General features: G+C 40.0%; 1 protein-coding gene across 3 annotated transcripts; it reads left to right on the forward strand.

Annotated features, from left to right (window-relative positions):
• Positions 1-2,027: 2,027 nt before the first annotated feature.
• On the forward strand, positions 2,028-12,195 carry ELMOD2 (ELMO domain containing 2). Of its 3 annotated transcripts, none has more exons than XM_049814695.1 (9): positions 2,028-2,149; positions 2,478-2,625; positions 3,456-3,484; positions 4,860-4,954; positions 5,771-5,900; positions 6,837-6,970; positions 7,601-7,669; positions 8,856-8,989; positions 9,412-12,195. In XM_049814695.1, the coding sequence occupies exons 2-9, from the start codon at positions 2,481-2,483 to the stop codon at positions 9,567-9,569; spliced, it is 894 nt and encodes a 297-aa protein (XP_049670652.1). In that variant the 5' UTR covers positions 2,028-2,149; positions 2,478-2,480; the 3' UTR covers positions 9,570-12,195. The 3 variants fall into 3 exon arrangements, 2 of the variants coding, with proteins under 2 accessions (XP_049670652.1, XP_049670653.1); XM_049814696.1 differs by having other exon boundaries at positions 2,044-2,145; XR_007507746.1 differs by lacking the exon at positions 2,028-2,149 and having other exon boundaries at positions 2,389-2,625; positions 9,412-9,913; positions 10,908-12,195.
• Positions 12,196-12,923: the final 728 nt, after the last annotated feature.

Below are 12,923 nucleotides of genomic sequence, written 5' to 3' on the forward strand. Positions count from 1 at the left end.
ATAAATAACAGGAAAAAACATTCATATTGATACGAAGCTACTTAATCCATTAAAAGATGCAACGGAAAGTGAAACTCTTGAAGCAGTAGGAAAGTTTTATTTTGGTATACATCAACAAAAGTCTCAGCAGCTACAAATTTCTCTCAGTGTTGTTTGCACAGACCCACACTTTAAGGGTGCACCTGCTGCACTTCCTAAGTAATTCCGGTAGCTCATGCTCCTAATGAACTATCTTGGAGCAATTCACACGTGGGCATAAAGACCGACAGCAAGGACCTGACCATCCTTCCATTTCTTCATGTTGTTACAACTCCTCTGCCTTCCCAACATCTAACTGTAACACCCCGCAGCTGCTGAAGCCAGGATTCTCCCGACAAGAAGCTTTCAGCCTAGCCATGTCTAAACACCCCAGCAGCAGTGATCTGCCAAATTGATGGGAGGTGTAGGGCAATCTTTTTTTCCTGGTCTGGATGATTTGATCAGAGTTTTCCCATACAAGCTAGGTGGGAGCTGTAGATTACCCAGGTCCTGCAACGCAGACAGATTTCTTTCTTCCAATTTCTTTTATCAGTTCTTAGGCACTGGATCTTTGGTATTTTTACCAAGAGATTTTCTGTTTTTTGGCTATCTTGGACTGACATGTATGTAGGTAATGTGACAGAACCATCATGACATCCCATCACCAAGCAAGAATAGTTTTTAGAATTCTTTAGTTTATTTTCGTCCAGTAGCCCTCCAACGTTTTAAAAGACAGATTACTCACTTAAGAAGTTACACTTAAAAAAATTACCACCTGCTGCCTCTTGCACCATCTCTCCTCATAGTTTTTAAGAGTAGGAATCAGCTTTGCAAACAATTGAAGTTCACGCATCAGTGATTACCCCACATGAAACTCTGCACCCCTACGAGTGTAAAACTCCAAAGGGAGGATGCCAAATGTGTTGGTCCACCCCCTGAAACACTCTGTAGGACAGAGGCCACCAGACCTGCTGTGTGGCTTTTGATTCCTGTAAAAGGTACTTCAATTTCCTCACATTAAAAACCGTATCAGAATGTGGTCAAGCAAGTCTGTCAGCTCCCTGTCAACCCTCCAAATTTTGCATACAATTTAGAGGAACAGGAATTCCTTCTGCTGTCCTCAAAGGAACTGCTCAACCCCGTGTTTACTGAAGTAACCATTAATTATAATACAATGGAAGCACTGACCGCAGCGAAATTAAACACTTAGGCTGAACCTCCATTCAGCAATGGCAAAGCAGGATCCACAGCAAAGCGGGACCCTTCCTTAAAAGCATCCAGCCCGACTAAATCCGTAACACCTTTCCGACCAGCCTTGCCTTCGGCTGTAGCGGAGGCGAGCGACAAGCCTCCGAGCACGGCCTTGCCAACGCTTAGAACAAGCACAAGTGCTCTCCAACCATGTTTTGTAAGGCACCACCACGAGCCAAAGGTGTTAACTAGTGAGATGGTACACTGATATTTTGGCCTGGGTACGAGCTGGGCTGCCTGTGCCAACTTCCCGGTTAGCGCCGGGGTCAGCCCTGAAGCGGGAACGCTGCGTCCCCGCTGGCGAGCCTGCGCTGGGCACAACCCGAGGGGCTAACGTGTTGGGTGAGGGCCTCTGCGCCACGACCCAGGGGCGGCATGCCCGTCACCTCAGCCTGCGCCTCCGACACCGGCCTGGCAGCCGAAGCCTCCATGCTTTTGGGGCGGGTGGTGCTTCACCCCAGCTAGGCCGCAAGCCAGCCCAAGATGGCTCTCCCGTCAGCCTTTGCCCGGAGCCAATGTCGCCTGAGAAGGGAAAGGCGCTCGCAGAGGGAAGGCAGCCGCACCGGCCAGCGGCTGAGCCTGCCCGGGGCTCCCGCCGGCCCTCAGCGGGGCGGGCAGGCAGGCAGCCGCGCCGCGACAGCCTCGGGAAAAGGGGAGCGCCGCTCCGCCCCGACCGGCGCCTCAGGCTAACGGCCACCGGGACGGGGAAGAACCCTCCCAACCGCCAACTTCCGCCCGGCGATCACTTCCAGGTCGGCGAAGGCGGCAGGCGGCTTCCGGCGGGAGGATGCGGGGGGCGGCCGGCCGCCGCTAAGTCGCCGCCGCCGCCACCACCGCCGCGGTGGGCGCGGGGCGGCGGCGCTCGGCGCTGCCGGGGCAGGTGTCCGGTCCGCTCCCCTCACCGCGGGGCGGGGCTGGGGCGTGGCGCCGGCAGGCTGCCCGCCCTCGCGGTGAGGGGCGGGGGGGGGGCGCTGACCGTTAACGGCTCGTGAGGGCGGCGCGGGGCTGAGGGGAACCCGGTCTGGGGGCTGCCTGCCCCCCCGATCCCCAGAGGAGGAGGAGGAGGAGGAGGAGGAGGAGGAGGAGGAGGAGGAGGGGGGTGTTATCGGCCGTCGGGTCTCGTCAGGGGCTGCCGCCGCCGTGAGCCTCCCGCTAAGGGGTGCGGGTGGTGGTGGTGGTGATGGGGGTCTCTCGCTTTCCTCACGCAGAAGATGTTGGTGTACTTCTGGGGGTTCCTGTACAGCAACTACTTTCGGTTTTGGCTGAAGTGGGTCTTGAGGCTGCTGACTCGGAAATGTGAACTGCAGCGCGTCTTCGAGGGCTCGAAGGCAGGTGCGCAGCGGACGCTGAGCATAGGTAATGAAGGGTGCTGAGCCAGGGGGACTGGGTTGGAGCTTTAGAAACCTCGTCAGTAGCAGTGGTTGGAAACCAGTACCTGTCCCGAGCGCGGTGTCCCTCCCCTGCACCGCGTTTTCACCCTTCCCTCCTTCCTGGCTCTTCCATGAGAATTTTAAATTGGAATGCCAGAGCTAGTTGCCTTGCCTGCTTGCGATGGTAATTCCAGTTGGCTTCAAAAGAGTGAATTGGAAGTCTTGTGTTTTTCCCCAGGGTCTTCCTGTCACTTTGTGTATGTTTTTACCATCCTGTTGTTAAAAAAGCCACGCGGAACAGACAGGAATGCACTTTTTTGGGGGTGAAGGGAGGAAAAGTGATTAAATGCACAATTCTGCTTGATGCAGAATTTTGATCCAAAATAGTCATTTAAGAAACTACTTCTATTTTTGTGCCGTTTTAACAATAGCTTGAGGAGGTGACTTTGCGTCCTTATCCCTCAGTAATAAACACAAAAATGGTTCTAAGAATGGAAAAAAAAAATCAAAAGACGTACTTTTGTCTTGACACCTTTTCAAATTTGTCTTTGTTTTTGTACATGTCATTGATCAGCATTTTAGAAAATCCAAGTCTATTCTTGGCATTGTACTCGAGGATTATAAATCTGTGTAAATGAAGACTTTCAGTTACCTGATACACGTGGATTTTAAGATTGAGTAATTTTTGATTAATTACATGTATAAAAAGGGATGCAAAATTTTATAATGCTTACACACCACAAGAACACCCATTGTCAATTATTTAAAACAATTCAGTTCAATTTAACTGTGACGTTTACTTTTTTTGTATTGCAGAACATTCACTGGAATCATCAAAGAATAAGGTAAAAGATGCTAGAGATTAAACTGTAATAAAACCTTCTTTCAGAGACAGATCCCAGGAAAGAACACGTGCATTTACTTTTTGAGGGTGGAGGAAAATAAAAGAATAAACGGCAAAGAGGACAGAACAGCATTTTGGGTTCTGTATGCTAGGGTTAGTCAAGGTTTCTCAAAAATCACCCCATGTCCCTTCAAATGTTTGTTTCCATCTCTCTGAAAGTTTACCTGCTCTTTAGCAGCAAGAGTCAGACAAGTTGTTATACAGAGATTCTGTTCTTGGAGAGGGTCAGTTCTCCCTGTCACAGCAATCTTTCTTGCTGTTTTTGTAGAAACCAGAAGTGTGATATAGATAAATGATACGGATAAATCAATCGAATGCAGTATATACAGTAGTATCATGAATTGTTGAAAAAAAATTGTAATGCCAGTTTGCAGGTAGACATTTAACTGACAAGCTCATTCCAATTGTTCTGTAGCAGTTAGCTGTAAGCTAACACTTTAAACCCTCAAATTTGTATGTCTTGAGCAAAACTTATCCTCTTTAGACAGTGAGGCGATTACATTCTCCCTTTTTCTAGCTGATCACTGCAGTGTGATGTTGAGAGAGAATACTAGTAACTGCCACAAGTGTCTTTGTTGCAGGAGAGGACAGTATGGGTGGGTCTTTTAGCATCTCTTAATTAAATGATTATATCAAATATATTAATGTTCAGTTTTAAAAGAGTTAACTTGTTGCTTTACTGAAATGAAGCTGCTTTGGTGTTAGCATGAATTGCCTTAAAGAATGCATTGTGACCATAAAAAGTTTAGAAGATGAAGTTAAATTGTTGTGAAGCGATTTTAGGTGGGCAGCGTATAATTATCATTACTAGTATTTGCCCTTTACTCTAGAAGACTGCAGAATAGCAGTATCTTAGAGTAAGTTCTTTTGTTTCACCCGAGCATTGAAACTTCAACCTCGTTAGTTCACTGTGTCCTAATGGCAAAGCATTATTTCCTTACTGAAGTTTTATCAGTTTTGCTCCTCGATAGCTACGTTTCTTTCAATTGGATTAGGCAGAACATGTTTCAGTTCGGCATTTGAAAGCAAACAAGAGCCTAGACTAGGCAACTCTCAAGCTTTTTCTTTATTCTTTAGGGGACTTCCGTGTAAATGTTGTTTACAGTCTGATAAAGTTACAAATCATGGTTTTGTGTAATTATGGCAGATCTTTTATATGTGATTTGAGCCCATTTATTGTAAATGTTTGCAATAAATTGACTGTTCTCATATGGTAAAGGATACAAACATGGCAGGTATACAAATGTTGAGAAATAAGAATAAAGTAGATGATCGATTTCTGCATTCCTCATGAAGTCTTTTACTGCATTTCCTAGGTTTTAAGAAATGCTGTACACGTTGAGGAAGCTGAAGTGGAGAAGTGTGTCAAAGATGTAATGAAAGAAAAGAAAATTGAACAGAAGGATACAGGGTACGTCTGGAACCCGAACATAAGTTCTTCGTGGCAGATAATTCTGACTTCTTGGTGTGTTCTTGCAGTTGCTTAAAGTCACACAATATTTAGACCATGCAGCACAAATCTTTAGAATGAAATTAGAAAATCAAGTATGGTTATGTCCTCTTCAGTTCTAGAAAATAAATTGCAAAATTTTAATTGACATGGATTTGGGATAACTGCACCTCTATCTTGCAAGTCCTTTCTGTTACTCCTTGTTTCTAAGTAGTATGATTATTTCATAGATTGATTACGTGAACTATGTAATTGTTTAGCTATATTTGAGAGTATAGGGATGCTTGATTACTGTTTGCATTCATCTGCGTAAGTAATTATGAGCAATTGAGAGGAAAAATTGTGAATAGTCAACAGTTTTAAATAATGAAATGCTTCTTTGAAGCTGTAGGTATTTCTGACAAACTTTCACTTTAAGACTTATAAAAAGTTTGGTAGGTGAAGGGGTCAGGATGATATACCGCGTTTTCTTGCGTCATCACAGATTGTAGCCAAGTTATTTTTTTCTTCCATAATTTAAATGAATAGGGCCTGACTGTGCAGCACTGGAATCACCTAGAGGTTTTTGTTTGTTTTTTTTAAAGTAGAAATAAGATCCATATAGCAGTATACTTAACGAATATGCTGTAGTTGGAAGGATAAACATAAAGCAGTTCTTAATTCTAGTGTTTACACTGCATTGACATAAGAAGGGTCTTATCTGGTAGTTCAAGCAAGAATTTATGGCTAACTACACCTCTTTAATAGCTTCTGTGTGGTGTTTTGTTATTATTTCAGGTTTAAGACAAATCTGCATATATCCTTACTGCAGATATCAGGTTATAAAAAACTTTATTTGAATGTGGAAAATCTGAGGAAGGTCCCGTATGATTCAGATAACGAAGAACACGAGGAACAGTTAATTGAGGTGAAAATAATCTTTTAAATACAAAAGCTGTTTGTTTTTTTCCTCCAAGTCCAACAGCTTGAATGAACTTAATTTATTGGTAGTATTCTTACCAGCTGGCCTATTTAAAGCTCTTTTCTACTTGTGAACTGGTAAGCCATTATAGAAGTGTTGCATTAAAATACAACATCAAAGCAAAGCAAATTAGTAAACTAGAGTTGCACTGGGAATATTTTGTGTGAAATCACACATAACAACAACATGTAAGTAGCAAAATAATTTTGTAACAGGTCACTGAAGGATCATAACTAAAAAGATATTTAACCTTATGCATATCTCTAACTTTGTAAACCAGTAATTACTAAATGAAAAAAATGACACCAGTGTTCTCTTATTACTGCATCCCAGTCAATGTCAAAGAGGATAGTTTAATGCTGGAAGATAAAAACTATCAGTAATGTATTTTAGGTAACAATAAATAATAGCGAGCAAATAATATAATACTGCTTGAGGCTTTTTTAAATAGCTTCTACTGTGCAAATATATTAGCCTGTCACTTTCTTAGCATTTCATAATTATGTCAACTTGCTATGCAAGTCCCAACATTGACGTGTTAAGTAAGCATTCACTTGTTTCAGTTTATAGCTGTTCTATCATAAAATTATGCCTAAATTAATTTCTGAAGTGAGAGAAGTCTTTGTTTCTTTGGTATTGATACAGTGGCTTTGCCCATGAAGGGAAATTACCGCATTTAACGTTAAATGTAATAAGTTTTGTAATTGCTGAAATAAGCCGTTGTAGTATGACTCCAGATTGACACTAATAGAAAAAGAACAGCATGCAGATTGTATCCTATTCCTTGGTGAATGGTTTCTAATGTGCAGCAGCAAGTGTTCTGAATTATGTGACTTGGAATACTTTAGCAGCTGTGCATAACATGGAAGCATATTTGTGCAGCTTTGGAATTTGCTGATGCCTCATGAGAATCTGAAGGCCAGAATCACCAAGCAGTGGTGTGACATTGGCTTCCAAGGTGATGATCCCAAAACAGACTTCAGAGGAATGGGCCTGCTGGGCTTAGTGAATCTGGTGTAAGTGAAAAGAAGTATTTCATTTCCGTTGTAATTAATTTTCAATATCTATGAATTTTCTCTAGTTAGTGCTATTTGTAATAAAGACTGAATAGAAGCAAATAGAAATGGTGGCTTCTGTAATGTGGAAAACAGTATTTTCTAAATAAGTCAACATGTCTAATGGCTGCGCATCTGTAAATGTGTGGTTGGGTAGAGGCCAACAAGTGAGGGGAGGAACAGAAAGTTGCCCAAGACACTGTATTTTTTTTTTGTTGTCATATGATAGATTTGATAGGTTATAACTTAGAAAGTAACTTGTCAAAAGCTTTTGAAATTCCTGAATTCATTACTGTCATGAAAAATAAACAGGTTTGCATAACTTTGCTAAGGTATTTTGTGGACTTGGGTGAACTTAATATTTGATGTTCAGATCACAATGATTTTTATCTTTTTTTTACTGTATTAGTTCATGCTGAATAGAATTTAATTTGCTACCTTTTCCTTGGTTTTCATTTTGTGCCATTTTTCAGTACAGAGTAGTATTCAGCTTTAGTTTAAAGCTATACATTTTGATGTTGAACACATTAATATTTTTTTTTAATAAGAACTTAAAAAAAAGTAATGGAAGATCCTGTTTTAAACTGACAGGTATTTTAGTAAGCATTACACCAATGAAGCTCGTCAGATCCTTTCTCGTTCAAATCACCCAAAGCTGGGGTAAGTCTCTATATGACTTTTTCTGGCTTGTTCTGTGTAAGAGCTCATGTGAAGACTGCAAGTATGTGTCCTGAAGGTAAACAGGAAAATATTTGTGGTTTTTTCCATTAAAGGAAGAAAAAAGGGCTAAAGTAGAAAGGTGTGAGAAACAGAACACAGAAATCAATTTCAGGCTGGGAACTATGTGCATCTTCCCCCCACCCCCATCTCAGAATAGACTTGTTTAGACAAAAATGTTGCAAAATACTGACTTTGGTTAACACAGTGAACACCTTTAACATCATAGTTAGCTTTATTTGTAATAGGCTTAGATTAGATTAGATTTAGAAATGAATACTTATGTTTTGCCTTCTTACTGATCTTGTGTTGGGATGGTATAGATTATCTCTTAAGGTCCCTTTTTTGCTAGGTTTCTGTTCTGTATTAAGTATATAAAAATAGATGTTTTGTTGTTGTTCAACTTCATTTTGTAAAACTTTGCATATTAAAACATTTAGCTCATTTTACAGGGAAATACACTCTAAAACCAGTCAGATACAGAAGAAAGCTGGTAAACCTATGTATATCATCTGATCCATCTAGTCCCCAGTTAAGTCGGTCACCTACCAAGAATGGGAGGCTTTCATAACTTCAATTGTAAATAATATTACCTTGTGCAACTAGGTCACAAATAGGATATCCGAGACATTTAGATCAAATAAATACCCATATCACTGACACAAATTAATCCTTTTATTTTTCCTTTCCCCTAGAAACACTTGTTTTAATAGTCCTTTAAGAATTTCTGTTGTAGTACTTTCTATACCATGCAACAGAAAACCAGATTTTTTTTTTAGCTTGGAAGACCAGGTTGAGATGGCCATTCCATTTATACTGTAACAATGTTTTTGATGTCCAATTTTTAATATTCCAGCACATTTAATGATTTCAAAGGAGCAAACTGAGGTTGATGTTTATAAGCCTTACCGTCTCATTATTGCCTAATGGAGGCATTTGCCATACTATTGTATAGGAAATTAGTGTTTTTAAATAATATACATGGTTGTATGCACCAGGGAATGGAAAGACCGGTCTGTAGGCTGGAGTCAGCTTGTCAACAAGTATCATAGGAAAAATTGACTCTCAGGGAAGCTTTTAAGTCCTTCAATCTATAAGGTAAAATGTGACCTATGATTGGTGTTTGCAGATATTCTTATGCAATAGTTGGAATCAATCTGACAGAAATGGCATACAGCTTGCTTAAGAATGGTGCTTTGAAGTCTCACCTGTACAACATGGTCTTTGGGTTGCCACAGATGGAGCACTTCCATCAGTTTTACTGTAAGTATCTGTAGCTTCTTTAGTACGGACTACTACCAGGGGGAGGCCTACAAGGTAGAGTTTAGTTTTTTTGGAGTGCGTTTCCACTCTTTTCTCATTTGCCAGAGCAAGCTGTTTATCTTCTGGATCAGGTATTGGAAATGCACCTGATGCTTAAACACTGTGCTACAGAAATGTACATTTAAGGGATAAATTTGGGTGGCTTTCTATATATTAGAGACTGGAGTCTGAGAACTCGGTATTTGCAGATTTATTTTTTTATTCATTATTAGAATGTCCAAAAGCTTGCTGTTGACCAGGATGGGACAGTCCCTACTTTAAGAGATTGAATAGAGTCTAGAGGATCATTCTAGGTCTAGCTAGATCAAGGCAGAAAATTGTGGAGGTTATTTTTGCAGATCTGTATTTTCTTTTCTTCACAGGTTATCTGGTTTATGAGTTTGACAAGTTCTGGTTTGAAGAAGAACCAGAAAGCATTATGCACTTCAACCAGTACAGAGAGAAATTCCATGAAAAAATTAAGGGACTTCTATTGGATTGTGATGCGATACTAACCTTACAAAACACAAAGAAACCTTAACTCTTCTGCTGTCTGTGAGGTTCTGCATCAAAAGTGGAATTATGCATTTGGACAGAAGTTTTGCTTGTTTCACCAAAAACTGTTTAACAGTAGAACTTTTTTTTTTTTTTTTTTACATTTAAAAAAAATAATCAAAATTCAGTTAAGAAAGCTTGGACAATCAACCTCTGTTTACAGGTCTTTATATGCTATTCTCCAAAGGACAGCCTTTTTAAAAAAAACAAAACTAAAACAAACAAAACCCAACAAACCAACACAAAAAACAACCCACAAATCTCAAGAGCCTCTGGATCACTTGCTTTCACAATTTCTTTTATACTTCTTGGTGCAGGAACATGAAGCAGGTATTTATAACGCATCATGTTTTCCATGAATAGGTTTGACTGTTAATTGTCTTTTAAAAGCTTCTTTTAGTTGAAATTACTCTGGTTTTAGACTTCCTGCGTTCTTGTTCTGTACATGTAGTCGATCATTCACTCGTCAGTGTTAAATTTCTCTAATGAAGAGGTCCACGAAGGGAATGTATTAGTCACTTATGATTTTGGAGAAGAGGCTTAATCCATCAACATACTAGTATACTTACCAGAAATTACTTCCGGCTAAGGAAGCTTTTTTTTAATCTATGGATTTGTACCAGCAAATTCCGATGCTTGGAAAAAGCTTAGTTTGCAAACAAACAAAAGGAGCCACAAACCATCAGTGTGAGGATCAGATCCTCAGACTAAAGCTACTCGTTCTAAAAATACTCCTACTGTAAAAAATTACAGTTCTTTCTAATCTGACTTCAGCTGCTCAGGCTGCTTGTCTTTGTATCCATTGTCAGCCCTTTCTTAGCAGCTAATGGGGTATTCTCAGTGGGAAGTACAAAAGAGTTAGTTTTGCCCTTTTATAAAGTTCAGCCATTAAAAACCTTTATTGCAGCTGCAGTCCCTATTTTGTGAAAATAAATTCACACCTGAGTACAAGTCTCTAACAAAGATGTATTTTCCATGGAAGGGATGCAACTGCAACGTGTTCCTTAATCTTGGCAACCTCAGACAATCTAGTCAATAGGACTAAATATCTATATTGTGACTAATTATTGCTTAAAGCAACTTTAAACAGATTTGGTATGACCATCACTTCATTTTCTAAAACCTACTATTAAATAAGTGCCTTCTGCTTTATTCAATCACTGTTTTATTTTGATTCTATAACCAGATTGTAGCCTTAGAAGCTTGAGTTATTTGGGAAAGACTCTTTCAGTATATACCTAAATAGCACACAGTGGCACAAAATTTGTATGCTAATAGAAGCTTTCATGCCTTTTTTTTTTTTTTTTTTTGTAAATCATCTCAGGTAAATTAGTTAACTTCTAGTCAATGACTAATCATGAAGAGATTCCTGAAGAATACAAACATTGAACACGAGAAGAAAAAAAGACAACCCCCTTTTTGTAATGAGTGATGTTACACTACATAAGTATTAAATGTATTATTATAATATGTAATACTACATCTTCTTGGAGATAATCAAAACCCAACTGGACATGGTCCTAAGCAGCCTGCTGCAGGTGACCCTGCTTTGGGCAGGGGGTTGGACTAGGCGATCTCCAGAGGTGCCTTCCCACCTCAGTAATTCTGTGAGTCTGTATTGTGTAACTAGTGACTTCTTGCACTGCATCCACCCAATTGCTCTTGATCCCTTAAATGTTGGTGATCTCCTATTTGTGGGAAAGCTCCTGACCAGGATAGACAGTATATATGTAGGAGGTAATGCAGTTCTGTTTCCTTTTTATGATACCTTAGGTATAGACGAGAGTTAAACAATTCTAAAGTTTGACACGTGCAGGGTGGAGAAGGGTTCATCTCATCTGTGTTGGGTTGATGCTATTCTACTAAAAAAAAAAAAGGTGACTTGAATATGCTTGTAGGGAGAGTATTTATGGTTATGCCATGGCTTGTAAGCTGAACAGCTAAACTGACTAGATTAGATATAAAACTGACCACAGGAAGCCTAGTTCTTCTGCTACTCCCAGGTACTTCAGTCCTGTAATTCTCGCCACTGAAAAAGCTGAGATCCTGTGGAGAGCGTTCTGGGATTCAGGTCCTGCCGTAGAGCTCTGAAAGTGGACTCTTTCCCAGTGGCGGAGGGGTTAGTTGTCTGTTACTCTCTAGCCCCAGCTTCTGTCATGTTTGTCTTCCTTAATTAATTTTGCTATTGCTTGTAGATCTCCTTTACAAGCAACATGAGACTGATGTTGAATTTCAGAAGTGACCCCAATATGTTTAGCAGCAGCATCAGGAAAGGCAACCCCATTCTTTATTTTCATCTACTGCTTGCAAGCAAGAAACAAAATTGCTTGAGCCATCTCTCTGAAACACTCCCCTGTGCTAGAGTTTGCAACCTTTTTTCTTTTTAACAACAGGTGCAAAAGTAATCTATGCCCTCCTCTTTCCAGCCTTGAAACTTTCACTTGGCTCATTGTTCACTAGCAGACTGACATTTAACTACTGCTGAAGCTTTTAAAGCCCAACAATCAAGTTTCAGATTTCCTATCACACACCGAAGACATTTTATTGTAGAATGTAGACTGAGCCCAATGTGAGATGCATCTTCATTAGCTTTTTGGTTTTTTTCTCTTTTTCAAAAATCAAACTGTGAGCCGGGAGTAAACTGTGGCAGTATACAAAGAAAAAAAGTAAACCCAACCTTTATCAGATGAGTGAGATACACAGGAATGCATTAGTTTGCCTGTAGTAATTAAAGTGAATGTTTACGTTAGGCTTCAATACACCTTCCCAGTAAACGGTTAGAATATGCATGTAGTTTTGTACGATCAAGTAGGCCAGTCCTGTCTAGAAGTCACTCACTATAGGTAGACTAGTACTGGGTGTCCCTCTTTTGCACCAGTGGTAGGCTAATTGTATTATGGTGGTAGCTAGAAAATATATGGGAAACAGTAAAAGTTTTTAGGGAAGGGAAGAACAATGTTTTACTAGTCAGCTGTATTTTAATCCTAACTCTGTTGTAGGGCGACAATCCTAAGGTTATGGAAGATTCAAAATGGAGGTAGGCCACCTTTCTGCAAGTTGATATAATCAATTTGTTTAACATCAGAATTTGTTGTTCATGGTTTATTCTAAGAGTCCTAAAACCTTAGTAAATTCTCTTGTTATTTATTAACTGTCATGTTTTAAAGTATGTATTACCTTATTAGAATTTGCAAGTACTGTTAGTTTTCTAACTTGCTGCCTCTTTAAAGCATTCACTATGTGAAAGTTTATATGCAATAGTAATTTTAGAAAAAAAAAAATCTAAAACTGAAGACAAAAAGGTGGTTTTCTAAATTTGTTGTTGTTGTTGTTCCTGTAG

This window comes from Accipiter gentilis, chromosome 12 (genome assembly GCF_929443795.1).
Source record: "Accipiter gentilis chromosome 12, bAccGen1.1, whole genome shotgun sequence".
NCBI classification, from domain to species: domain Eukaryota; kingdom Metazoa; phylum Chordata; class Aves; order Accipitriformes; family Accipitridae; genus Astur; species Astur gentilis.

Coding starts and splice junctions, on each gene's coding strand:
- ELMOD2 (XM_049814695.1), top strand. CDS start 2,481: ATGTTGGTGTACTTCTGGGGGTTCCTGTACAGCAACTACTTTCGGTTT. Junction 2,626..3,455: donor GCAGCGGACGCTGAGCATAG/GTAATGAAGGGT, acceptor TTTGTATTGCAG/AACATTCACTGGAATCATCA. Junction 6,971..7,600: donor CTGGGCTTAGTGAATCTGGT/GTAAGTGAAAAG, acceptor TTAAACTGACAG/GTATTTTAGTAAGCATTACA.